At 44.4% G+C, this 25616-nt stretch overlaps 1 protein-coding gene across 1 annotated transcript; it reads right to left on the bottom strand.

Moving 5' to 3' along the window:
- Window positions 1–14378: 14378 nt before the first annotated feature.
- SEM1 (SEM1 26S proteasome subunit) lies at window positions 14379–23052 on the bottom strand. Its single transcript, XM_073333878.1, has 3 exons — window positions 22742–23052; window positions 16735–16828; window positions 14379–14575 (listed from the first exon to the last, which is right to left on the bottom strand). Exons 1-3 carry the CDS (start codon window positions 22815–22817, stop codon window positions 14533–14535), a joined length of 213 nt encoding a protein of 70 aa, XP_073189979.1. The 5' UTR covers window positions 22818–23052; the 3' UTR covers window positions 14379–14532.
- Window positions 23053–25616: the final 2564 nt, after the last annotated feature.

Below are 25616 nucleotides of genomic sequence, written 5' to 3'. Positions count from 1 at the left end.
GCGGAGCGCAGCTGAGCGAAGGAGTTCGTGGGGTGGCTGGCGGAGCGGAGCGCAGCTGAGCGAAGGAGTTCGTGGGGCGGCTGGCGGAGCGGAGCGGAGCGGAGCGCCGCTATGGAGCTATGGGGCGGTCAGCTTCAGATCACGTAAGGTGCCTCTTACCCCCGTCCCATTTCCACCCAGGTTGGGAGGTAAAGCTCCGCCGATAAGCTTTCGAACTCTGGGGCTGCCCTGACCAGGGACAGAGCAGCATTGGACTTTTGGGGTTGCTGGACTCAAGAACCAAAGGGAAAAGGGCATGCCCCAATTTGCCTGGGGTGGGGTTGTTTTTGCTCATGGGTTGTGTTATGAATCCGGTTGGTGGTGTTTCCCCAACATAATGCCACATTGTTTCTCTCTGTTATTAAAAGACTTTTGCTACACTCAGACTAGGTGCTTGCGAGAGGGGAAGTATTGCCTCTTGGAGGCGCCCAGCAGGGGTGGTATATATTTGTCCCAGGTCACTGGGTGGGGGCTCGAGCCGGTTTGCATTGTGTTATTGGAATGGAACCCCTAGATATTGAACCCGGCCCTTGTTGCTGCCAACTCTGACGGGCAGAAGGGTTACATAATTATTTATATTTCCATAGCACTTAGGAACCCTAGTCATGGACCAGTGTCCCATCGTGCTGTGTGCTCTATAAACACTGAACAAAAAGACGGTCCCTGCCCCAAAGAGCTTACAATCTAAATATAAGATCCACAAATTGATACAGACAGAAGCGGGAGGACAAGGTAACAATGAGACAATACTGGTCAGCTTGATAGACAATACTGGACTCGGCCTCTCCTTTTGTAGGCATCATGGCAAAGGAGAGTTTTTGGGAGAGATTTGAAGGTAGATAAGAGGTAGCTTTATGGGTGTTTATGGGGAGCAGTCCCTGGTGCTGAAGAGTTTACAATTTAAATAGACAGCAGCCTTAACTTTTCATAACACTAAGGAGTGACAGATCACTGAAGTCTGGCTTTTCAAGATGGTGATGTACCTTTAATTTTAGGGGATTAGGCAAAGTGATTTTCCCTCTCCCCTGATGCTTAGTTGCAGCACTTTACCTTTAATCAGACCTACAGTATAATCCAATGCCCACTTTTATAGTGTGCACTCAGACATTTTTGATAAATCCAAAAGGGAAAAACACCAAAAGAGAAGATGGCTTTGCAATGCAATTGTATTTTTGCTGCTTTTTACATTATCGCTCAGGCCCTATCAATTTCACGGTCGTAGGATTTTAAAAATCATAAATTTCATGATTTCAGATATTTAAATCTGAATGTTGATGGTGTTGTAATTGTAGGGATCCTACCCCCAAAAAAGGAGTTGTGTGGGGGGGGGGGGGGGAGGAGGGGGGGTTGCAAGGTTATTGTAGGGGAGTTGCAGTACTGCTACCCTTCCTTCTGCGCTGCTGGCAGTGGGGGCGGCTGTTGACCGGGCGCCCAGCTCCGAAGGCAGCGCCCCGCCAGCAGCAGCGCAGAAGGAAGGGAGGCAAGACCGTACCGTGCCATGCTTACATGCCCTCTGGCCACCCAGCTCTGAAGGCAGTGTAGAAGTCAGGGTGGCAACACTGCGATCCCCTAAAATAATCTTGTGACCCACCCACAATCTCCTTTCGGGTCAGGAACCCCAGTTTGAGAAATGCTGGTCTCCCCCATGACAACTGTATAGTATAGGGTACAAGCACACAAAAGACCCAATTTCACGGTCCGTGATGCATTTTTCATGGCCGTGAATTTGGTAAGGCCCTAATTATAGATCTTATGATGGGGGTGGGGGGCAACAAAATTGCTATGCACCACTTATGTCTCAGTTATGCTACCATAAAAAGGTTAAGTGGTACATGGTCCTTGTGCTGGCCCTCTGCTTAAAGGTGAATTTTACCCTTTCACAATATTTAAACAAGGCTTATTCATAGTAGTTATCAGTATATTTCCCATGGGAGACACTGCCTGGTACTCTAGGACCAAAATGTAGATTTTGTGCAGTAAAAAAGTGATTTTACAATAACCAAATACCACAGGATTTGATTTTGAAACATTTCAACAAAAGCAGTTTGCTTGGATTTGAACTCTTCCCCCACAATGCTTTCAACTCAAATACAGCAGCCTGGGACTAATGCATGAGAAGCAGAAAAGACAAGAAACAAAAGTAAACAGATTAGTTTATTTTCACCATTCATATGAAGAGCGTACAGGGTAGCATTAGCAAACATGGTAAAAAGTACATTCATTTTGCCAAATTCTTTGTTTTAATGAGCTGGTTTATTAGTAACATGGGTACTTTTATTTTGCTTTTATTTAAAAATTCATAGATGCGGGTGTAAATCAGGAGTATCTCCACTGAAATCAGTGGACTTACACCAGAGTAAATCTGGTGACATCAGAATCAGACCCAGGATTTTTATTTAATCTGGCTGACTTTTTAAAAGGGAAATGGGGCTCCCACAAAAAAACACTGCCCAGAGTGAAAAGCCACAGGGGCTGAAAAATGATGAAAATAAACAGTAGGGGGTGCAAATATGCTTGCTTGCCCCCAGCACTAAAATGCATAGTTACAGCTCTATCTGTGTAACAACAATAGGCAACAATATCCAGCTCTTGCCAGCTTCACATGGACATTAACAGTCTGGGGACATTTTCTGTGTGAACAGGAATTTAGGTGTGTCCCCTTTGCTCGTTTCAGTCCTGAGTCAAATCCCTTTAAAGAAATGGACAACACCTCCACCGAGGTCAGTGGAAGTTGCATGATTGCACCTTTGTGCAATCCCATGTAAGTGCCAAAATTGCCACAGGGATACCATTCTTTAACCCAGGAGAAATGGCTGCATGTCAGTGGCTTGGTACACATAGTGCTTGCAAAGCACTTCGGCTTCCCAAAAGTACTCTCAATTCTTGAACTCCACCGAGCCTACAAAAGGAGAAAAGCCAGAGTTACTTCCAAAGAAATGAGCTGCATTCTCCTCCTTATAGACTGTTTCCCGAACAAAGCTGATTTTACTATTTAGCAGAGGAAAAAGTTGAGGTGCTTAAAAGATCAAGCAGACAGGCCTATCATTTTGTTCACTATTGAATCACAAGGAGAGTGCCATGGAAGGGGTTACTAAACAATTTACCAAAAAAGAACTGCACAGCGTGACAAATATTCTCCAGGTAAGTACTTATAGACTGTGGTCCCCTTAACTTTCTCTCTTAAGATCAAGAGACTGAGCTGAAGTCTTTCACTATAAGGCAGGTTTTCTAATCCTTTCGTCATTCTTGTGGCTCTTCTCTGAACTTTCTCCAATTTGCCACCATCACCCTTGAATTGTGAAAACTTACCCCACTATGTCTTGCCCTCTGCAAATCTTTTTGACTCTGACCTCTCCAGGGCAGACAATGTTTTGACATTGTGTTTTGAATAGCATCCAGCACATTGCTGGTGTAAAGCAAATGATAGGTGCAGCTGAAGTCTAAGGGGTTGAGCATGGGTCAGGAATTCTATTCCCAGCACTACCACTGGGCTCTCTGCGTTCCCTGGAGTAAGTCATTGAACCTCTGTGCCTCAGTAATTCCAAAGGTAACATAGGAATAACTCTGACCCTCACTTCATAAGGCACTTTGAGATCATTGCAGAGCAATAAAAAATACAAGTCATTGTCTGTCACTCTATATGCCTTTAACACTCATCCATTCGCTTGCTATTGTGGTACTTTCCCTCTTTCCACCCTGGCTGTAGGCCAGCCCATTGAAGCATATTAATCCATCGTGCACTTCCCCACCACTTATTTTTCCATGTGCCTGACAAATCAGCTGCATGTTTACATGGGGCTTTACAAAGCAGCATAGACTATGGCATGGCCTCTGCCCCAAAAAGTTTAGAACATATACAAACAAAATAGAAAATCTGCGTGGGTGTGGAGATGTCTTTGGGTTAGGAGAAGGTAGGAAGGATTTATGGGGCAAATGCATTTTAAGGAGGAAAGAAAGAGCTGTCAGACAAGAGGGAGAAGATTGTTTGAAACATGGGGGCAGTCTGGAACAGGGTGCAAAGCTGAGAGGGAAGGAGGGGAAGGAGTAGTAGAGACAAATCATTTGCAGGAACATAGCAGGATGAAAAGCATCCCTAGGCAAAGTCCTTTCCTACCATCAGAGCTATATACCTTAAAGTATCGCTTCAAGGCTTTAAAAAAGAAAGGTCACATTTCTTTATTTATTACCAGTTTGCCTTTAACCTCCAAGCCTAGTTGCAAATGACCGAGTCAAGAATTGTTGAAATTAGTTTTAAATTACAATTACTTGTGAAACACAAAGCCACTCTGCTGACAAAGGACACAAAGATTGGAATATTTAAAATGATTTTAACGTGTTTGTTTGCTATAACATGTTTTGCAAATATTTTACATTTATATCACACATTTCACCCCGAAGGATCCTAAAATGCTCGAACTGTTACATAACATTCAGCCTTCAGTAAATTTTCACCACAAAAACTGTATTGGCATCTGTTCATTTCCTTTTTCCATGAGCTAAATCTAATTTATTTGTATAATTATACACGCACATACAAATAAAACTATGTTAAAAGAACATTATTGAGGTTGCAAAGTCAAATATTCAAAACATAGGAAAGGTCAGACTTACGGTTCTCCATGCGCCCTTAATTCACCTGCCTCGTGCATATGAAATTTGGTCCAGTCCTTATTTACATGACCACAGGCTATTTTTTCCAAAGATCCCTGCCTCATTTAGTGCACAAGCTGGACTGTGCTCATTTGATGAATAGCCATTCAGTAGCTTGTTTACTCCTCACTCTTCAGTGTGTGGTTCCATGCATTAATGACTGTACTGCTCTGAAAATAAAATTATTAATTTTCTCCTAAGCTTTTCTATGACATTCATCACTACCATATGAGTGCTTCATGACTATTAGTGAATTAATTTTCACAACATTCCGGTGAGATGGGGGTATATTATTATCCCCATTTTACAGATGGGGAATTGAGGTATGGAGAGATGAAGGACAAAAGTATCTGCTAATTTTGGGTGTCAAATCTGAGGTGCCCAGGGCCTTATTTTTCCAGGAACTTAGCATTATATAGAGCTTCATATGTTCAAACCACAGCTCCCAATGACTTCAGTTGCAGCTGTGAGTGCTCAGCATGTCTGCAAATCAGACCTCAGGGTCGCAAGGCAGATAGGCAGAAAATGCGGCACATCCAATTAGTGACCACCTGTGAAAAGTTTGGTTTAAGTAGCTTACCTAGTATCGCATAGAAACTCTGTGGTAAAGGCAGGGATATAAACCAATTATCCAGGGTAGCATTCAACCGCATTAACCCTAAAATCATCCGTTGTCTTCCTGCAATCCCCTGCCTCATTCACTGTGTACTTTCCAAGCTCTGCAGTAAATAAAGCAGAGGTCCTACAGGCAATAGTCTCCTTCATGACACAACCCTGATGCATCCCTGGAGCAGATCCATCCCATTCACTGAACAAAGCAGGGATTTTGGGGTGGAGGGGAATAGTTTGATATGTAATTAAAGGCTGTATCATAATGCATGTATACCAGGGGGCTGAATTAAAGTTGCACAGGAACTTTAATTTTGGCATTTTTTAACTTTTGAGTGTTTGACTTTGCAATCTTAATAACGTTATTTTTAGAGGTTTGTGTGTGTGTAATTATCTAGGGTTTTTTTTGGAAAAAGCAAACTGAAAAAGCACAATTCCATCATGTGGCATCATATTGACAGCCACATAATTCATCAAGTAGGGTTGGAACCTTGGAAACCATCAAACAGACCTCTGCTGCTTGCGGTAATGGAGTAACATAGCAGTAGTAGGTTGTTATCCTCTATGTGAACCAGCACTAGACAGGGTTGAGGCACACACATTGGCAATGGGTTTCACAGATATTTGCTGACAGCAGAGGAAGGGGGAGACTGAAGGGATGTTCTTTACTGGGCACAGGCTTCTTCCAAGTCCATTCCAAACTTGATCGCTTCTGCCCAGAAACCTCCAACCTGTCCCTGTCCAGTGCTGGATCATCAACACTCCTGGCTCCTTGTCCCAGTACCAATCTCCTCACCTAGCCAGCCCCAGTCTCCACTCCTCAGGCTTCTCATCTCAGTCCTTGTCATTTCCAGTCTCTCCTCCTTGCACTCACCAAACCAGTCACCTGAACAACTCCCAGTCACCTTGCCCAGCTATCACCAGTTACACCCCCTTATTCCCAAGTCCTTGTTCCCGCTTTTCTTGCCCAGCCAGTCTCAGTTCCTCCTCTCCTCTCTCTCTCTCTCTATATATATATCTCCCTCACCCTGGCCTCCATTCACAGGCACACCCAGACGCCCAATCTCAATCTCCCTGGGCTCCTCATCCACTCTGTGTCTTCTCCCACACTCATCATCCCAGTCTCTTTGCCCAGCCAGTCCTGGTTCTCCCTCTGGACACTGTCTCTTCATCAGATCTGTCTCCCCTCCCCTCCCCGTAACCTCTGTTGTAATAATTGGGCCTACAAATTTACCCTGAAGGTGAGCTTAATTGTAAAAAGTATGTGAAAGTTGCTAACGATGTTACAATAAGTTACAGTAACAAATGTTAATGGAAAATAGGTCAAGTTGTTTTCAATAATTAATGTTACAAACAGGTGCAAGAGAACCAGACAGGGAGACTAAATTAGTCCAGACAAAAAAGGCCATGCTGCTGTCATTCAAGGACTATGTGGGAATCATTCTTGGTAAAAACAGAAAATGAGAACCAGAAATTAATGAACCAAAATTGGTAGGCCTAATTGGTAGACAAAATAATGAGGGGATGGGCTATTCCACCCATCATTCCCTTTTTGAGTAATTAAAGAGAGAGACTTTGGCGGGGGGAGGACAGAGAACGGATGGAGGCTACTGAAGTGAGCTTCACCATCATGGCTGCCGCCCCCACTGTTTCCTGGGATCTGGACCTTGGTCATCCTGATCCTGAGAGATGTACTGACCAGAGCAGGACCTGGATGACATGGCCACCTCTACCAGCTCCTGCTGAATCCCAACCACCACCTGAGATGAAATTGGATCGGACTTTAACATCAACCACAACAGCTCCAGCTCATCTCATCTAACTTCTCGTCCCCAAAAGGACAGTTACCACTATCTTTGATACTATCTAAGGGACTGTCAAATGAGGACTTTTTTCCTTCTTAAAACTCTCCAGGTAAAGGGAAAGGGAACAAGGGATGTTGTTAAAATGAAAACCTTATTTTATACTTGACATTTTAAATGTTTTAATGTTTTTTCGTCCTTTTCGGCATCTTTAATAAAAGGTTAAACAGACTTTTAATGGAGTGTTTGCCATGGTACTAAGCAGGCTGAGATCTCCAAACTTTGTTTATCATTGGACAGTGACTGGGTTTACACTTTTGATCCCATCTGAATTAACACAACAGCTTCTTGCCCTCTCCTAACCCCTGCCCCATTTCTCAGTCCCAATTTCTTTGCCCAACCAGCTGCAATTCCCTCCCAGTCTCTCTGCTCAGTCCCAGTCTCCACTCCCACTGTCTCATTATCTATCCCTTTGTTAATGATTCCCAACATTGTGTTTGCTTTTTTGACTGCCGCTGCACATTGAGTGTATGCTTTCAGAGAATTATCCACGACTCCAAGATCTCTTTCTTGAATGGTAACAGCTAATTTAGACCCCATCATTTTATATGTTGCATCCGATGAAGTGAGCTGTAGCTCACGAAAGCTTATGCTCAAATAAATTGGTTAGTCTCTAAGGTGCCACAAGTACTCCTTTTCTTTTTGCGAATACAGACTAACACGGCTGCTACTCTGAAACCTATCATTGGGATTATGTTTTCCAATGTGCATTACTTTGCACTTATCCGCATTGAATTTCATCTGCCATTTTGTTGCCCAGTCACCCAGCTTTGAGAGATCCTTTTTGCAGTTGGCCTGAGACTTAACTATCTTGAGTAGTTTTGTTTCATCTGCAAATTTTGCCACCTCACTATTTACCCCTTTTTTCGGATCATTTCTGAATATGTTGAATAGGACCGGTCCCAGTACAGACCCCTGGGGGATACCACTATTTGCCTCTCTCGATTCTAAAAATTGACCATTTATTCCTACCCTTTGTTTCCTATCTTTTATCCAGTTACCAATCCATGAGAGGACCTTCCCTCTTATCCCATAATAGCTTACTTTGCTTAAGAGCCTTTGGTGAGGGACCTTGTCAAAGGCTTTCTGAAAATCTAAGTACACTATATCCACTGGATCCCCCTTGTCCACATGCTTGTTGACCCCCTCAAAGAATTCTAGTAGATTGGAGAGGCATGATTTCCCTTTACAAAAACCATGTTGACTCTTCCCCAACAAATTATGTTCATCTATGTGTCTGATAATTTTGTTCTTTACTATAGTTTCAACCAGTTTACCCAGTACTGACATCAGGCTTACCAGCCTGTAATTGCCGGGATCACCTCTGGAGCCCTTTTTAAAAATTGGTGTCACATTAGCTATCCTCCAGTCATTTAGAACAGAAGCTGATTTAAATGATACGTTACAGACTACAGTTAATAGTTCTTCAATTTCACATTTAAGTTCCTTCAGAACTCTTGGGTGAATACCAACTGGTCCTGGTGACTTATTGCTGTTTAGTTTATCAGTTTGTTCCAAAACCTCCTCTAATGACATCTCAATCTGGGACAGTTCCTCAGATACGTCACCTAAAAAGGATGGCTCAGGTTTGGGAATCTCCCTCACATTCTCAGCCATGAAGACCAATGCAAAGAATTCATTTAGTTTCTCCATAATGGCCTTATCATCCTTGAGTGCTTCCTTAGCATCTCGATCGTCCAGTGGTACCACTGATTGTTTAGGAGGCTTCCTCCTTCTGATGTACTTAAAAAAAAAATTTGCTATTATATTTTGAGTCTTTGGCTAGCTGGTCTTCAAATTCTTTTTTGGCTTTCCTACTTATATTTTTATACTTCATTTGCCAGAGTTTATGCTCCTTTCTATTTTCCTCACTAGGATTTAACTTCCACTTTTTAAAGCATACCTTTTTACATCTCACTGCTTCTTTTACTTTGTTGTTTAGCCACAGTGGCTCTTTTTTTGGTTCTCTTAATGTGTTTTTTAATTTGGGGTATACATTTATGTTGAGCCTCTATTACGGTGTCTTTAAAAAGTTTCCATGCATCTTGCAGGGATTTCACGTTTGGTGCTGTACCTTTTAATTTCTGTTTAACTAATCTCCTCATTTTTGTGTAGTTCCACTTTCTGAAATTGAATGCTACAGTGCTGGGCCACTGTGGTGTTTTCCCCACCACAGGGATGTTAAATTTAATTATATTTTGGTCACTATTACCAAGCAGTCCAGCTATATTCAACTCTTGGACCATATCCTGTCTTGTCACTTAGGACTAAATCAAAAATTGCCTCTCCTCTTTTGTATTCCAGGACTAGCTGCTCCAAGAAGCAGTCATTTAAGCTGTCAAGAAACTTTATCCCTGAGATAGAAGTTGCCCACTACCCAAATTCAAGTCCCTGCTCCAAAGCATAGCAGCACTAGAGCTTTCCAAAGAAAAGGTCCCCTTTTTTTTTCATATGGGCAAAACAATGTATTTTTCTCTTGTCTTATTCTTGGAAAAAAATGAAAGATTTTGGTTAAAAAAAAACAACCCCAGCATACTTGAGTTAGAGGCCCAGCATAGAAAATTTCAACTCAAAAGTTTAAAGTTTGCCAGTTAGAAAGCAGCTGAAAACAGGGTCTTAAAACAGGAAGTGTCAGGCAATGTTAATAGGCCTAAAATTTCTTCACACAATGCACAGTCAATCTGTGGAACTCCTTGCCAGAGAATGCTGTGAAGGCCAAGACCATAACACAGTTCAAAAAAGAACTAGATAAATTCATAGAGGATAGGTCCATCAATGGCTATTAGCCAGGATGGGTAGAATGGTGTCCGTAGCCTCTGTTTGCCAGAAGCTGGGAATGAGCGATAGGGGGTGAATCACTTGATGATTATCTGTTCTGTTCATTCCCTCTGGGGCACCTGGCATTGGCCACTGTCGGAAGACAGGATACTGGCCTAGATGGACCTTTGGTCTGACTCAGTAGGGCCATTCTGATGTTCTTATGTAAAATTATGTACAAAAAGCTATGATAAAAGAATGTATGCAGTTTTGTTGTAGACGTGTAAAAGAACATTATTCACGATGCAACATCAAGCAGGTGAAAGCTCAGGAATGCCAGATTTCCAGTTGCCCATGCAATCTTAGCTCTGCCCCTTGTATGTCCATCCTGAGCACTGAGAGAGGCTACGATTCTGTGGAAAAATAGTATGCGTGTAATTAAAAACTGTATCAGTGCATTATCCAAGCCAATGCTTGACTTTGCAACCTAAACATTCATTCATTCTTTTAGGGTTTTTTAAAATGCAGTTTCCTAGGTTTATAAGGGGGAAAAAAAGAGTAAAAACAAGTTATATTATGCACAAATGTAACACTCCCACCCACTCCCACATTGTGCGTTATCAGGAGGGTTTGTATCTTGAACCTTTAGCACACACTACTACTACTTTGCTACAGGACTAACTACTTTAGTTGGCAGCAGTAGAAGGCTGTTATCCCAGAAATGGGGCACTGGCTGCCAGAGTTGAAGAGTTATGGGATCCCAGCCTGCTCTTTCCCTCCAATAGCCCCAGGGGTTGTGTGGAGCTCCTGTACTATGTGGTGCCCTCAGAAGGGTGAGGGAGCATAAGCCACTGGTGATACACATTGCCAAATTTCTTCTGAGAAATGCAAGTTTCTCTCAGCAAAACCTAAATGAAATTTCCTGGGACAAAGAAAAGGCATTTTCTAGCTCAATAGCTTCCCCCTGCCGAATATCAACGCCGTGCTGTAAACAACATAAATATGAGAGCTTCTCAAAAAAAAAAAAGTCACAAGAAACTTTTCTAATGGAAAGTGTTAGAAAACCTAACTACAGGATTTGATACCAGCTCCCCAATAATTCACCCCCGACCCTTAGTTATTTTGGTTGGCTTTGTTACAACTTTCCATTACTAATAGCAATAGAAAGTTCAGAGTTGTATTCAGTCTACTATTTACTTTCACAGCTCTTGAAAATCATTTAAGGTCTTGTTTCCATTAGTTTTTGCTGCTCAAAATACTGAAGACTTTTAGTTTATTGCTTCCTATAATAATTAAGACTTTCATGATTTTGTATTGTGATGTTTTAGACTGAAGTCATTCTCTGATCCCTAATCTAGCCATATATTTATTTCCTCAAGCTCCATGGATCACTTGAGTACATAGGACTAATCTCGTCAGTCATTCTTCTATCCCAATGCAGAATTGAATCAGCTAAGGCAGGCAAAGATCTACTTCCATCTGAGACATCTTGCAGAACCACTGACTTGTCCAGAGGGCAGCTCCCCTTACAGATTTATTGTCTGTAGACCAACATTCTGAGTCTTGGTTGGGATAAAGTACCAGCACACCACCCCCTGGATTACTCAAACATGTCTGTCCTAGTGTCTCTGTAGCAACTGGCATTAGTAAGTTTATCCACTTATGACATGGGATATTTGAGATGACTTAGATAAAAAGGCAAAGGAAAGTGTTTTTTTTCATACTAACATTAGAGCAATCCCATTTATTACCTTGCTAACCCTGCAATTTCCACTGTTTATAAGGCCAATATTAGTAGGTTTTGCACCATACAATGTTTTGAACTTACAAAGCAAGTTTTACATATAGCACATTATCACTTTCTGCTGCTAACTTTGATGTCAAGGTATTATTGATTCCAAGAGTTCAAACATGTATTGTAGTTACACACTGCCCTTCATGTATGAAAACAAAGGCCTGGATTTTTAAGGGAATTTCAGCATTGCTGCACTCAGCAATGCAATGCCTAACTGATTTAGAAGCATAATTATCATTTTCAAAAGTGTTTTAGGTGCCTGAGGCTAAATCCCACTGACTGCCAGAGGAGCCTAAATTCCTTTGGAAATGAGAATTATGCTCCTCAATCAGCCAAACAGACTAAGCACTACTACATTCGTAATCGTGCCCCTTACAGCTTCCAGTACTCCCCCTCCTTATGTCTTCTACATACACTTCAGTGAGACCTCATCAGTTGATCATACAGGGATGACTCATGGGATTACTAATTGGCTATGAAATTTTCACCTCCACATTTCTGGTTCAAATATGAACCAAGTCAGTAGTGACCACTATTTGCTGGCCTAAGTCAAGTGACTTGGTAGTTTCAATTCAGTTCTTAACAGACAGGTTTGTGTGGTGTGGGCAAACTGCCATAATTGGCAAACTGTTACCAATTGCAACAGATATTCCCAAGAATGAATACACGTAAAAACTAAATATCCCTCTCAGAAATTAGAGTCATAGATTCCAAGGCCAGAAAGCACAATTGTGATCTACGCTAGTGGTCTCCAACCTTTTTATGCACAAGATCACTTTTTGAATACAAGTGCAACCCAGGATCTACCCTGCACCTTGGCTGAGGCCCCACCCCTTCCCTGAAGCCCTGCCCACTCCATCCCCCCCTCCCTTGCTCACTCTCCCCCACCCTCACTCACTTTCACCAGGCTGGGGCAGGGGTTCAGGAGGGGGTGTAGGCTCTGAGTGGGGGTCCAAGGGGCTTGGAGTGGGGAGGGCTCTGGGGCAGAATGGGGTGAGGCGTGCAAGCTCTTGGAGTTTGGGTGCTAGAGGGGGCAAAGTATTGAGGTGCGGGAGAGGGTACAGAGTGCTGGCTCCGGGAGGGGGTCAGGGGCTTGGGGTGCAGGACGGATCATGGGGTGTTGGCTCTGGGCAAGGGGCTCAGGGTTGGAGCAGGGGCTAAGATGCGGGAGGGGGTTTGGGGTGCTGGCCCGGGAGGGGGCTCAGGGTTAGCGATGTGGGCTCCCACCGGGTGACACTTCCCTTGTGCGGTTCCCGGCCAAGGGGAGCTGTGCTTGCAGGCAGAAGCAGCGTGGAGGCCTCCCCCCTCCGCGGCCTTTGGGGTGTGCTGGCCGTTTCCAGGAGCGGCGTAGGGCCAGGACAGGCAGGGAGTCTGCCTTAGCTACACTGCCAGATTTTTAGCAGCTGGAGATCGTGATTGACTGGGAGAGTCTCCAAGATCGACCAGTCGATCACGATCGACCAGTTGGTGACCCCTAATCTAGTCTGACCTCCTGTACAATGCAGGCTGTAGAACTTCCCCAAAATAATTCCTAGAGCATCTCTAAGAAAAAGATCGAATCTTGATTTAAAAATGGCCAGTGACTGAGAATCCATGATTCTTAGTAACAGTTCTAATAGTTAATTGTCCTCACTTAATCTATGCCTTATTTCAAAATCTGATTTTATCTAGCTTCAATTTCCAGCCACTGGATCATGCTAAACCCTCGTCTGCTACACTGACGAGGCCAATATCAAATATCTGTTTCCCATGTAGCTACTTATAGACTGTGATCAAGACACTCCTTTACTTCCTTTTTGTTAAACTAAACAGATTGAGCTTCTTGAGTCTATTACTATAGGCAGGTTTTCTAATCCTTTAATCATTTTCATAACTCTTTTCTGAACCCTCTCCAATTTATCAACATCCTTCTTAATTGTTGTACCAGAACTGGACACAGTATTATAGCAGCAGGTCACACCAGTGACCAAGAGGTAAAATAACTTCTTCACTACTACTCAAGATTCCCCAATTTATGCAGCCAAGGACCACATTAGCCCTTTTGACTACTGTATCACACTGGGAGTTCGTGTTCAGCTGATTATCCACCTTGATCCCAAATTTTTTTCAAAGTCACTACTTCCCAGGATCTCTAGAAAAGTCCTCTAACAGGGCTGGAGGAGTGTGCACTTTGGCTTCCTGTGTTGTTCTTACCTCTAGATTAGCAGAGGCCTTTATCTTGCAGGGCTATCAAACTAGTTCTCACCAGCATATTAACTAAAGAAAAATTACATGTTTTTAAATCAAATCTTAAAATATTTTAACAGATTAATATTTGTTAATCTATCCTGTATTCATTCCCCATGCCCACACACATTGCTTTCATATTTTAGTCACATTTTGTTGGACTATAACAGAAGTTTTAATTGCGTTTCCTTCTTGCATTTGCATCTTGTCTATATCTACCCAAGACAAAAGGTCTGCTATTTTTCAGTTCTGTTCTTACTGATGCTTATTTTGTTCCTATTGATTTTAACGGGACAGGCTTCAGCTATTTAAAGATCATCAGCAACATTATATAAGAAACCATGAACACAGCTGCACAAGCCACATAAGGATTGATTTTTTTAAAAAATATTTCTCATCAATGAAACAGAAGCTGAAAAAATGCTGGATATATAAAAGGGTTTAGATTAAAATTTTTATTATTTATACAAAACCAAAATAAATCAAAGCAAACTGAAAATGGATTGAATGTATCATCTCATGTCCCAGCCTGTCTTCTTTTGTCAAGAATTCAATCTACAGTTCAATTTTAGATTATTCCATCTTCACTGAAAACTAGGAGGTCTCCATCTTGTATCCATGTTTTTCTAGTTCAGCTCTGTATAAAAACAAGAACCAGAAGTATGATTGAGGCACAATAAAATACTGGCAGATATTTGAAAAGCTCTTTAAACCACAACAAATGTTAATCAAGAACCTAAATATTATCTGGTAAGAAAACACTGAATACATATGCTACTTTCAGAGTAGCAGCCGTGTTAGTCTGCATCCACAAAAATAAAAGGAGTACTTGTGGCACCTTAGAAACTAACAAATTTATTTGAGCAGTCTCCAAGGTGCCACAAGTACTCCTTTTATTAATATGCTACTGTCACTTTTGATACAAAAGAACAAATAAGTGCAATAATTCACATTTTTGCCTCACTTGCTTTACCTTCTTTCTACATTTCAGTTTAGTCACTCTTTTCAACATGGATATGAACCCCAGATAAAAATTCAAAGGCTTGTTTAATTATGGTCCCCACTACTTATTGATTAAATCAAGGAGGTGCTTTCTTTCACCCCATTTTTAAGTCAATAAAACTTCATTAGAAATGATAATGCAATACACAGATTTCACACGGGTAACTTGTGCATAAGGAAGTCACAGATTTTTATTTATTTATTTAAAAAGGCGGCCAACCATCTAGGAACAAAGCTAAAATTCTTTTTACAAAGTAAAAACTTAAACAAGTTTTGACACTGCACTCATCAGTATGGTATCTCTGATTCCTCCTCATTAATACAAGACTTGGGCCCTAATATATAAAAAGGTCCTTAATCTTGTACATAGTCCCACTGATTTTAATAGGATTATACATGCTTAAAATTAGGTGTGTGTTTATACTTTGAATGAGAGCCCAAATGAACACAAAAGTTCAGATTCTGCAGTTCTTAAACAGGCATAACTTCCATCCAACTTGTTTTGACTGATGAATAATTGTGATAGTTTAGATAAGGAGGTTATCTGAATACACAGAATGAATGAATCAATCTTTTTTGACCCAATCCAGAAGCAAGGATGGATTTTCACTACTAAAATGTAAGATTAATTTTAGGACACTCAAGCCAGTTGTATTTCAGGATGGCTTAAACAGAACAGGGATAGCCCACGGATTGTGGTAGAGGAATGCTGTTCCAACCTCAGACTGGAGTCTTTAATTTAAATACAGAGATGAGGACAGATTATGAATTCTTTACTATAAAATGTAATTAAGTTATAGTTTTCACAGTCTAAAGTGTCATGTATTGAACCTTCTCATACAGAATTTTCTGTCACACTTTGAGGATTCCTGTAATACTTTGACACACACTGTCTTTAGAGTGGTAATATATTTAAGACCTGCAATTAACTTGAAACTATCTTTCAACTTGATAATAAGCAATTACACGAACAGGATTTACTTTGATACCCACTACCTGAGGGTCACCTTAACCTTGTGTCTAAAACAAGGGAGTCAGTCCAGTAACTGTCTCAAATCAGGCTACATTACAGATATTTCATTACGTGGACAATGTATGGAGGGATTAGTGATAAAGCACAAGTTTGTATTGATGATTCAAACTCCTTAAATTATAGTTAGGCATCAGTAAAAGATTAACTGAAACTAAAAGTGACCTGCAGAAAGGAGGGTTAAACAACTGGATTAGAAGTGCTCAGCTCCTATCCATAGGTATTTTTAGATTTTAAAAATTTACTTTGGTAATTCTTCCCCCTGTAATAAAGTCTATGACTGCCTCTAGAACTGGCCGGGAATTGCTTCACTTAATCGCTCTTTGCTGGAAGACGACTCCTCACCACAAGTAAACTTTTTGTGGGAATGTATCAGTATTGACAAGTCTTTTGTCTGGAAAGGTTTCTCAGTTCAGGATGGAAAGTTTTTGAAATCCTGAAAAATTTTACAGGATGTGAAAGCTGTTTCCTGTCCCACTCTAATCATCACACATACTGAGAGGTAACAGAGTTATTTCAGTGTTTATAGCATTGACACTAAAGTACAGAGGCTGGTCACCAGTAGTAAGGCTTGTTGGGTTATGACAGCAAATGCTGCTTTTAAAAAACTCTTTGGGGCAGTAAAGCAGAGATTTGCTCACTTTTTCTTTCAAAAATTTTTTTAAACTGAACATTTTTTAAAGTCACAGGTTCCACCCAACTAAAAACTACAGACTGAAAGTTTTCTGTTCAACTTCTAACTGTAAATTAAACTCCAAGATTACCTTAACTGATTGGAGAAATCATCTTCTACATTGTCATCATCCCAATTGTCTTCCCAGACATGTGCATCTTCATCTTCATCTAAACCAGCCCAGTCTAAGGACAGAAAACAGACAAAGTCTAAATATTTTATGTTGTACTGCTTTGGTACCATTAGGTCTGGCCATTAGATACACTGAAATGTCATCAACACCAAACATTTTCTCTATGATTATAAAAAAAAAGTTCTGATCATGTTAAAGTGTTTAGAAGAATAAAATCATTACAAGATGCTATTTAACACCATAACTTCTTGAATTATAATCTAATACAACTTTATAAATAGCTATAAGCTTAATGTTTTGGATTCTAGGATTATTTATTCATAATGAGGATATTAATTAAAAAAAGATCACTCATAGAAGATCTGTAACAAGACAGCACAAATATAGAAGGTAACATGTTACCTGGTTTCCATTAATACACCTAAAGACTTTTAGAAAGTTTGCATGAAACTCAGGGTTGCATGAAAATATTAAATTTTAAATGCTGAGAGCTTTTATTGTCAAGAAGATTCAAAAAAACTCCTTTACTCAATCCGCTTAGACCTTCCATTTCTTCTTATGGAAAATACTGAAATTACAAGTAACTAAAACAAGAAGGGTATGCAACTATAGCTATACAATAAGTAGCTTCACATTATTTTTAACCCTTCCTCTCACCTTTAAAGCTACCAGTTCTATTTTTCATATAGGCAAAGTTTTGTGTTTTTCTACAGCTGCAGAAGTAAAGATAAATCAGAAAAGTAAACTGCAAGCTTTGTCCCAGTATTGCAACATGGAAACTGTTTTTGGTCCTCTTATTAATACCGAAAAGTAGCAAAGCACCGCATGTGAAGTAAGTTCTCCTGGAGCACCAGAAAGGCTCATGGTAGGGAATATATTTTTGGTATTTGGCATCCATAGTACAGATTTATAAGATTACCTGGCATTATTAGTTTTAAATGTGAGAACATTGCAGTGCTCCTCCCCAACCACCAAATGGTTTTGAATGGTGCTGCGTCCCACCATAATTTACCATCAGTTTTCTACCAACCCAGAAAAACCAAAGCTTTCCAGCAGCCACCAGAGTAGTATTGTACATACAAGTCAATAACAAAAGGAAACTGACTGTGGGAGGGTCACAAACAGATCCAGGTGGGTTGCAACCACCCTTCCCCCTTTATGAGTATAGGTGAAAGGGAGGTCCTGAAACTTTTTCCTATTATAACAAGTGGTCACAGTATGGAAAAATTTGAGAACCACAGGAACAGAATTATCAATTCCTAGCCAGCCACACATGTAAAAGAATTTGCTGCCAAAGATAAGCGACTAAGATTTAGCTTCACAAGCCACAGGATGGATACTTTGTTTGTGGAAGGGCTGGGCTGGAGACCCTGCAGAAACTAGAGAAAGAAAAAAGGGGTGGGAAGAGAAGAGAAACCCCTTGAGCCAAGGACCATCTTTATACTGTATTTGTACAGTGCCTAGCACAATGCGGTCCTGGTCCATTAATAGGGCTCCTAGGGGCTACAGTAATACTACTACTACTAATAATGCAAAAGAAATAACTAATTACTCTATTGTCCTTTTCACTAGGATAGTCACATTCAATTCACAAACAATTAAACTGAGTTACAAGGGAGAAAAGGGCCTTAATTCAGCACTACTTACAATAAACTTCATGTTTATTTACACACAGTGAATTTAACATTCAAATTTAATGTTCTTACAAAGACTATAAAACAGTACTATATCAACTATTTCATTTACTGTATTTATATTTCAAAGACATACTTATTCCACAACAAATAAAAATTTGTTTTTGTAAGGTAAAAATTGACCCAGAATTCAGGCATTACATTAGTTGGTGACAAGAGTCTCAAATGATTTGAGATGATACAATCAGGCACAATGGCTCTGAGAGGTTCAACCATAAAAGGACAGTTGTCAGGCAGACTGACACTTCTTTATTCATGAAAACCTGCATCATGCTTCAAGAAGTGGGGCTAAGATGTCTTCCACATTAAAGTGGGTGAAAAACAGATGAAAGTGATAAAAAAAAAGCCTAAATTATGCTCTTATTCCTGTAGCTACAAGACTTTAAACTATTTGTATGTTGACACTATATACTAGGCTTGTGTATTGAAGTTATTATTCCAGTTACATTCTATGCCTGTGACTGGATAAAAGTAAAAAATGATATAGCATTATCTGGGATTTGGAAGTATCAAAAATGTTTTTGAGAGTTGACTACCATTAAGTATTATTACTATAAACTAAAGTTACAAAATCTATTTTGACAAACTAGTCGTGATGGGAGTCTTAGAAATGTATTTTAATATTCTGATCACAGCGTGGTGTGTTCCATACTTCAAAAATGAAGACAAAATAGGTTTTCGTACTCAGCTCTACAATACCAAAAGCCATATGATTTTATACCACTAAAAAGGATCACAGAAGTCAAAAGTGACCAATTCATATTATACCATACATCATATCATACTAAACTTGAAATGAAATGCTCCATAAAGATTGAAAACATCTGTTTCAGATTCAAGAAATAATTATACCAAATTTTTAAGTAACTGAGTTGAAGTAGGAATTAAAGAAGTAAAGAATGCTTACGTAATGTAATTTTTGTTATGCTTTAACACAAGTTTGCATTACCTAATTTCCCTAGGTCAGGGAAAGAGTATCAGACATAACAGAACTCTAACAACATGTACGGCTGCATAGACAAGTAGTATAACTTGGAAGATTAACAGTTTGAGATAATTTTAGTAAAAGTTTTTATAATCTAATATTTATCCAATTATTTTTGATTAAGCAATAAGAAAACAAAACACCCAAATAGTAATTCTGAACTTTCTTTATGATATCTCAGCACCAATATCTTATTGGAGGGTTTAATGATTGCTTTATAAGTTGGGTTTTTTTTTTTTTTTGCAAGCTACATCAAGAAGCCTTTAGTGCTTAATCAGCAGACACATAATATATAAAGAATGATTTTTAAAATGTATTTCAATAGTTAACATCTACATGAAACTTCAATCACAAACCGTAGGAGAGTCTGGAGTTACTTTTTTGATAAAAATACTGATGTCCTGTATGAAACATTTTCAGAATTTCTTAAAACTTAGGATGTTTAACAAACAGTATATCCACATTCAGTAAGAAGAATTTCACCTCATTTGGTTTATAGGTACATTATCATATTCTAAGAAGGACAACATGGTGCCCAAATAACCACCCTCATTCTGACATTTGAGATGTTTTGATTTTTCCATTATATTATTTTCTCAAATATATCAGAGCCAGGTTCTGATATCTGGTTCTTTTTCTATTGAGGCAGTTATAAAGAGGATTTCAAGGAAGATCAGTTGAGGTTATTGCAGAGGTACAGGAAAACTCAAGTATTCAGAAAGGTCCACCAAATCCTAGTTTTCTCCCTGTGTGAGGGTGTGGTTTGAGACTTTTAGAAATAAAATCTGAAACATTCATTTTTAGTGGCCAATTTGTCCAATTCAATATTTATAGTGCATAGATTCCCCACCATCCCGAGTCATTTAATTCACACTTAATGGGGGAGGGGAAGATCAAGTAGTACGAAGCCTTTTCCCCTCCCATGTGTGTTTTCTAAACAAGCCTCCTGTGATCTTCTCAGTTCATCTAACCAGTTAATACAACGATTACAATAACCTGTTTCTCTTTCTAACTGGAAATAGTATATTTGACACATTTGGAACTCAAAGTTATGTCAAGGACAATTAAGATAAGATAGCATAGCAAACACTGTGAACATCCCTACCCACCATGATCTACACCAACGGTTCTTAATCTTTAGTAATCGGAGGGCTCCCTTTTTGATTTAAAAAATTTTGTGGATCCCCAAGTCCCCTGTTCAGCTCTTGGCCCTGCTCCCACTCCACCCCTTCCCTAGAAATCCCATCCCCGCCCCTCCTCTTCCCCGCCCCTCCCCCAAGCGCACCCTGTCCCCGTGTACCTGAACTAACTTGTTTCATATTGTGTACCCCTTCCCCGCTCCTCCCCTTCCCTCCCAGTGCCTCCTGTATGCTGCTGAACAGCTGTTTCCTGGTATGCAGGAGGTACTGGGAGGGAGAGGGAGGAGTAGATCAGTGGGGACAGCAGCCCCGGACATGATTCCACCCCACTCCCCTCAGAGCGCCCCATCCCTGCTCCTCCTCCTCCCTCCCAGCACCTCCTGCACACCACAGAACAGCTGTTCCCCGGTGTGCAGGAGGCGCTGGGAGGGAGGAGGAGGAGCTGGTCAGCAGGGCCTGTGGACCCCTTGGAGTACCCTCATGGACCCCAGGTTAAGAAACACTGATCTACCCCATCAGCAATTCCCTTCATTCACTAATACAAGCCATCCCTTTTACCACTAAAACTTTTAAGGGCTTAAAGGAAATTGACAATAATGCCCTATTCTGAAGTCTTCCAAGATTAAATCTAGGGCAGGACATTTTTATTTATAAGACTGTAAGGGAAAGTTCCTTATTTATAATTGTTTCTCTGCATATATAAAATGTGTTAGTAAAATCCAGAAAGGACATGTATTCCCTTTATTCACTAGCTTTGTAATGATCAAAAAAGCAGTAGAGTTTGTGTGTCAAGATTTAGTCTTTAAGATAAAGCTACTATCCACTACTTGTAATTGAGTCCTTTTATTACCCTCCCACATTACCCCATTTTACATGCCTCACTCCCTTCCTCACTTTTATTAATCTGGTTTGTCTGGAATTAGGAAATGTTTCTTAGTATTTGTTATTAATCATTTTGTGCATGATGGCAAAATCAAGCAGTTCTAATGAAGTCCAGCAACATGAAACAAATTAGTTTAGGTAAACAAGGGCAATTTAGCAAAAACTTAAATAAAAAAATGAAAGGTTATAGTGCCCTAGCTTGTGACTTGTGTGCAGGAATGAGAAAGATACCTTTTAAATAAAAGATTTACTTTGCATCTATTATAGACTAGATTACAAATATGGAGAAAAACTAATCATTACATCACTTGCTTCTAAATTGTTAAGTACCTGCTCCTTGTGTGTGTGTGTGGGGGGGGAGGGGATGACTGCTGAATTACTCCAATTTTTGCCTCTGTGAAAAAATGGGCATCCTTCACAACAACTGTAAGTTAACTACTAATATATTATTTCCCCCTTTCCCTATGTTCTTCATATCTCTGTTGTAGCCATAAGGATCTCTGACGATTTGGAATGTTGATGAATTTCTTCAGCAAGGAAGTTTATTAACTATAAATTGACCCTGGTGTCCACCCTTTCTGAGTAGAGAAAATGCAAGCGCAGACTCTGGAATGCCTTTCACCAAATACAGCTGCAACCATGACAGGTGTGTCTTGCTTTATTCCCTAATAAACTTAAAATATTCATAAGCAAAGATTAGTTTTTCAGAGTTTAACATACGCAGACAGTATTGTGACAGTGGTTTAGGATTTGGCAGAATAAACTGGCCTCTAAGCATGGCAGGCAGACCAGCCCGAGTTCACAGAGAGTTATTCGAGTTAAGAAGTTAGCCAATAACAGGCTGTAGTTTTTTTCGTTTTCGCTGCAGCTGGACGTCTCCACGTCGCGCGGAAAGCCGCAGGCTGTGGAAAGGCTCTCAGCGGGAGATGCCAGCTGCTCGACCCGCACACGGCGCTACAGGAATAGCCCCCTAACTGCACATGGCTGGACATGGTGAAGGGGGCAGCCCACATGAAAGGCGACCAAAGCCCCAGCCCGTGCCAGCGGGGTCCGTAGGCCCGGCTCGGCGACACAGGGAGGGGAGAGCTCTCCCCAGCCCTCGCTAAGAGCCGGCAGCTGGGGGGGGTCAGAGATAACTGCCCAGGTGGGGAGCCGCGGCCCCCCCCGGCTCACACAGCCCAGCCACAGCCCAACCCCAGCGCCCGCCGGCCCAGGCCGCCGCGTCCCCACCCGGGCCAAGGCAGCCCTCGGGACACCGCCGTCACCTTCCGCCGGGAACTCCTCGAACTCGTCATCCTCCTCCAGGAGCCCCAGGTCCACGGGCTGCTTCTTCTCGGACATGATCAGCCGCCTCGGCCTGGCTACTGCCGCTCTAGCGTCCAGGCTGCCTGGGAGACTACGTCTCGACTGCTCCGTGGGGCATGACGGGATGCTGGCGGAATCAACGATAGAAACTGCGCATGCGTAATAATGGAGTCGGCTAGTTCGAATCACCGGCTCCCCACCACACAAATACACCGCGAGAGACGTCGCCCTAGAGCGCTTTGGCCGCTTTCTCTCCACGCCTGCGCTGCCAGCCCCTCGTCCTCCGCCCCCCCGCTCCGCACTGCCAGCCCCTCGTCCTCCTCCCTCCCTCTCCTCTCACCCCTCCGCCCCCCGCACTGCCAGCCCCCCGTCCTCTTCCCTCCCTCTTCTCTCACCCCTCCGCCCCCCTGCGCTGCCAGCCCCTCGTCCTCCGCCCCCCCCCCTCCGCACTGCCAGCCCCTCGTCCTCCTCCCTCCCTCTCCTCTCACCCCTCCGCCCCCCGCACTGCCAGCCCCCCGTCCTCTTCCCTCCCTCTTCTCTCACCCCTCCGCCCCCCCGCACTGCCAGCCCCTCGTCCTCCTCCCTCCCTCTCCTCTCACCCCTCTGCCCCCCGCACTGCCAGCCCCCCGTCCTCTTCCCTCCCTCTTCTCTCACCCCTCCGCCCCCCCGCACTGCCAGCCCCTCGTCCTCCGCCCCCCCGCTCCGCACTGCCAGCCCCTCGTCCTCCTCCCTCCCTCTTCTCTCACCCCTCCGCCCCTCCGCACTGCCAGCCCCTCGTCCTCCGCCCCCCCCTCCGCACTGCCAGCCCCTCGTTCTCCTCCCTCCCTCTCCTCTCACCCCTCCGCCCCCCGCACTGCCAGCCCCCCGTCCTCTTCCCTCCCTCTTCTCTCACCCCTCCGCCCCCCCGCACTGCCAGCCCCTCGTCCTCCGCCCCCCCCCTCCGCACTGCCAGGCCCTCGTCCTCCTCCCTCCCTCTTCTCTCACCCCTCCGCCCCTCCGCACTGCCAGCCCCTCGTCCTCCGCCCCCCCCCTCCGCACTGCCAGCCCCTCGTCCTCCGCCCCCCCTCCGCACTGCCAGCCCCTCGTCCTCCGCCCCCCCCCTCCGCACTGCCAGCCCCTCGTCCTCCGCCCCCCCCCCTCCGCACTGCCAGCCCCTCGTCCTCCGCCCCCCCTCCGCACTGCCAGCCCCTCGTCCTCTTCCCTCCCTCTTCTCTCACCCCTCCGCCCCTCCGCACTGCCAGCCCCTCGTCCTCCGCCCCCCCCCTCCGCACTGCCAGCCCCTCGTCCTCCGCCCCCCCCTCCGCACTGCCAGCCCCTCGTCCTCCGCCCCCCCCTCCGCACTGCCAGCCCCTCGTCCTCCTCCCTCCCTCTTCTCTCACCCCTCCGCCCCCCCGCACTGCCAGCCCCTCGTCCTCTTCCCTCCCTCTTCTCTCACCCCTCCGCCCCCCCACACTGCCAGCCCCTCGTCCTCCGCCCCCCCCTCCGCACTGCCAGCCCCTCGTCCTCCTCCCTCCCTCTTCTCTCACCCCTCCGCCCCTCCGCACTGCCAGCCCCTCGTCCTCCGCCCCCCCCTCCGCACTGCCAGCCCCTCGTCCTCCGCCCCCCCTCCGCACTGCCAGCCCCTCGTCCTCTTCCCTCCCTCTTCTCTCACCCCTCCGCCCCTCCGCACTGCCAGCCCCTCGTCCTCCGCCCCCCCCCTCCGCACTGCCAGCCCCTCGTCCTCCGCCCCCCCCCTCCGCACTGCCAGCCCCTCGTCCTCCGCCCCCCCCCCCGCACTGCCAGCCCCTCGTCCTCTTCCCTCCCTCTTCTCTCACCCCTCCGCCCCCCCGCACTGCCAGCCCCTCGTCCTCCGCCCCCCCTCCGCACTGCCAGCCCCTCGTCCTCCTCCCTCCCTCTTCTCTCACCCCTCCGCCCCCCCGCACTGCCAGCCCCTCGTCCTCTTCCCTCCCTCTTCTCTCACCCCTCCGCCCCCCCCCGCACTGCCAGCCCCTCGTCCTCCGCCCCCCCTCCGCACTGCCAGCCCCTCGTCCTCCGCCCCCCCCTCCGCACTGCCAGCCCCTCGTCCTCCTCCCTCCCTCTTCTCTCACCCCTCCGCCCCCCCGCACTGCCAGCCCCTCGTCCTCCGCCCCCCCTCCGCACTGCCAGCCCCTCGTCCTCTTCCCTCCCTCTTCTCTCAGCCCTCTGCCCCCCGCACTGCCAGTCCCTCATCCTCCTCCCTCCCTCTTCTCTCACCCCTCTGCCCCCCCTCACTGCCAGCCCCTCATCCTCCTCCCTCCCTCTTCTCTCACCCCTCCGCCCCCCCGCACTGCCAGCCCCTCATCCTCCTCCCTCCCTCTTCTCTCACCCCTCCGCCCCCCCGCACTGCCAGCCCCTCATCCTCCTCCCTCCCTCTTCTCTCACCTCTCCGCCCCCCCCGCACTGCCAGCCCCTCGTCCTCCGCCCCCCCCTCCGCACTGCCAGCCCCTCGTCCTCCTCCCTCCCTCTCCTCTCACCCCTCTGCCCCCCGCACTGCCAGCCCCCCGTCCTCTTCCCTCCCTCTTCTCTCACCCCTCCGCCCCCCCGCACTGCCAGCCCCCTCATCTTCCTCCTTCTCTCTTCTCTCACCCCTCCGCCCCTCCGCACTGCCAGCCCCTCGTCCTCCTCCCTCCCTCTCCTCTCACCCCTCTGCCCCCCGCACTGCCAGCCCCCCGTCCTCTTCCCTCCCTCTTCTCTCACCCCTCCGCCCCCCCGCACTGCCAGCCCCCTCATCTTCCTCCTTCTCTCTTCTCTCACCCCTCTGCCCCCCCGCACTGCCAGCCCCTCATCCTCCTCCCTCCCTCTTCTCTCACCCCTCCG

This window comes from Lepidochelys kempii, chromosome 2, assembly GCF_965140265.1.
Source record: "Lepidochelys kempii isolate rLepKem1 chromosome 2, rLepKem1.hap2, whole genome shotgun sequence".
Taxonomy (NCBI): Eukaryota; Metazoa; Chordata; order Testudines; family Cheloniidae; genus Lepidochelys; species Lepidochelys kempii.
This window is presented reverse-complemented; position numbering and strand designations above follow the sequence as displayed.

What these genes read in the sequence shown, in the direction of transcription:
- SEM1 (XM_073333878.1), bottom strand. Translation starts at nt 22,817, where the DNA reads ATGTCCGAGAAGAAGCAGCCCGTGGACCTGGGGCTCCTGGAGGAGGAT. An exon ending in CGAGGAGTTCCCGGCGGAAG is followed by an intron (nt 16,829 to 22,741) that starts GTGACGGCGGTG and finishes TTCTGTCCTTAG; the next exon opens with ACTGGGCTGGTTTAGATGAA. An exon ending in GATTTCTCCAATCAGTTAAG is followed by an intron (nt 14,576 to 16,734) that starts GTAATCTTGGAG and finishes GTTTTTATACAG; the next exon opens with AGCTGAACTAGAAAAACATG.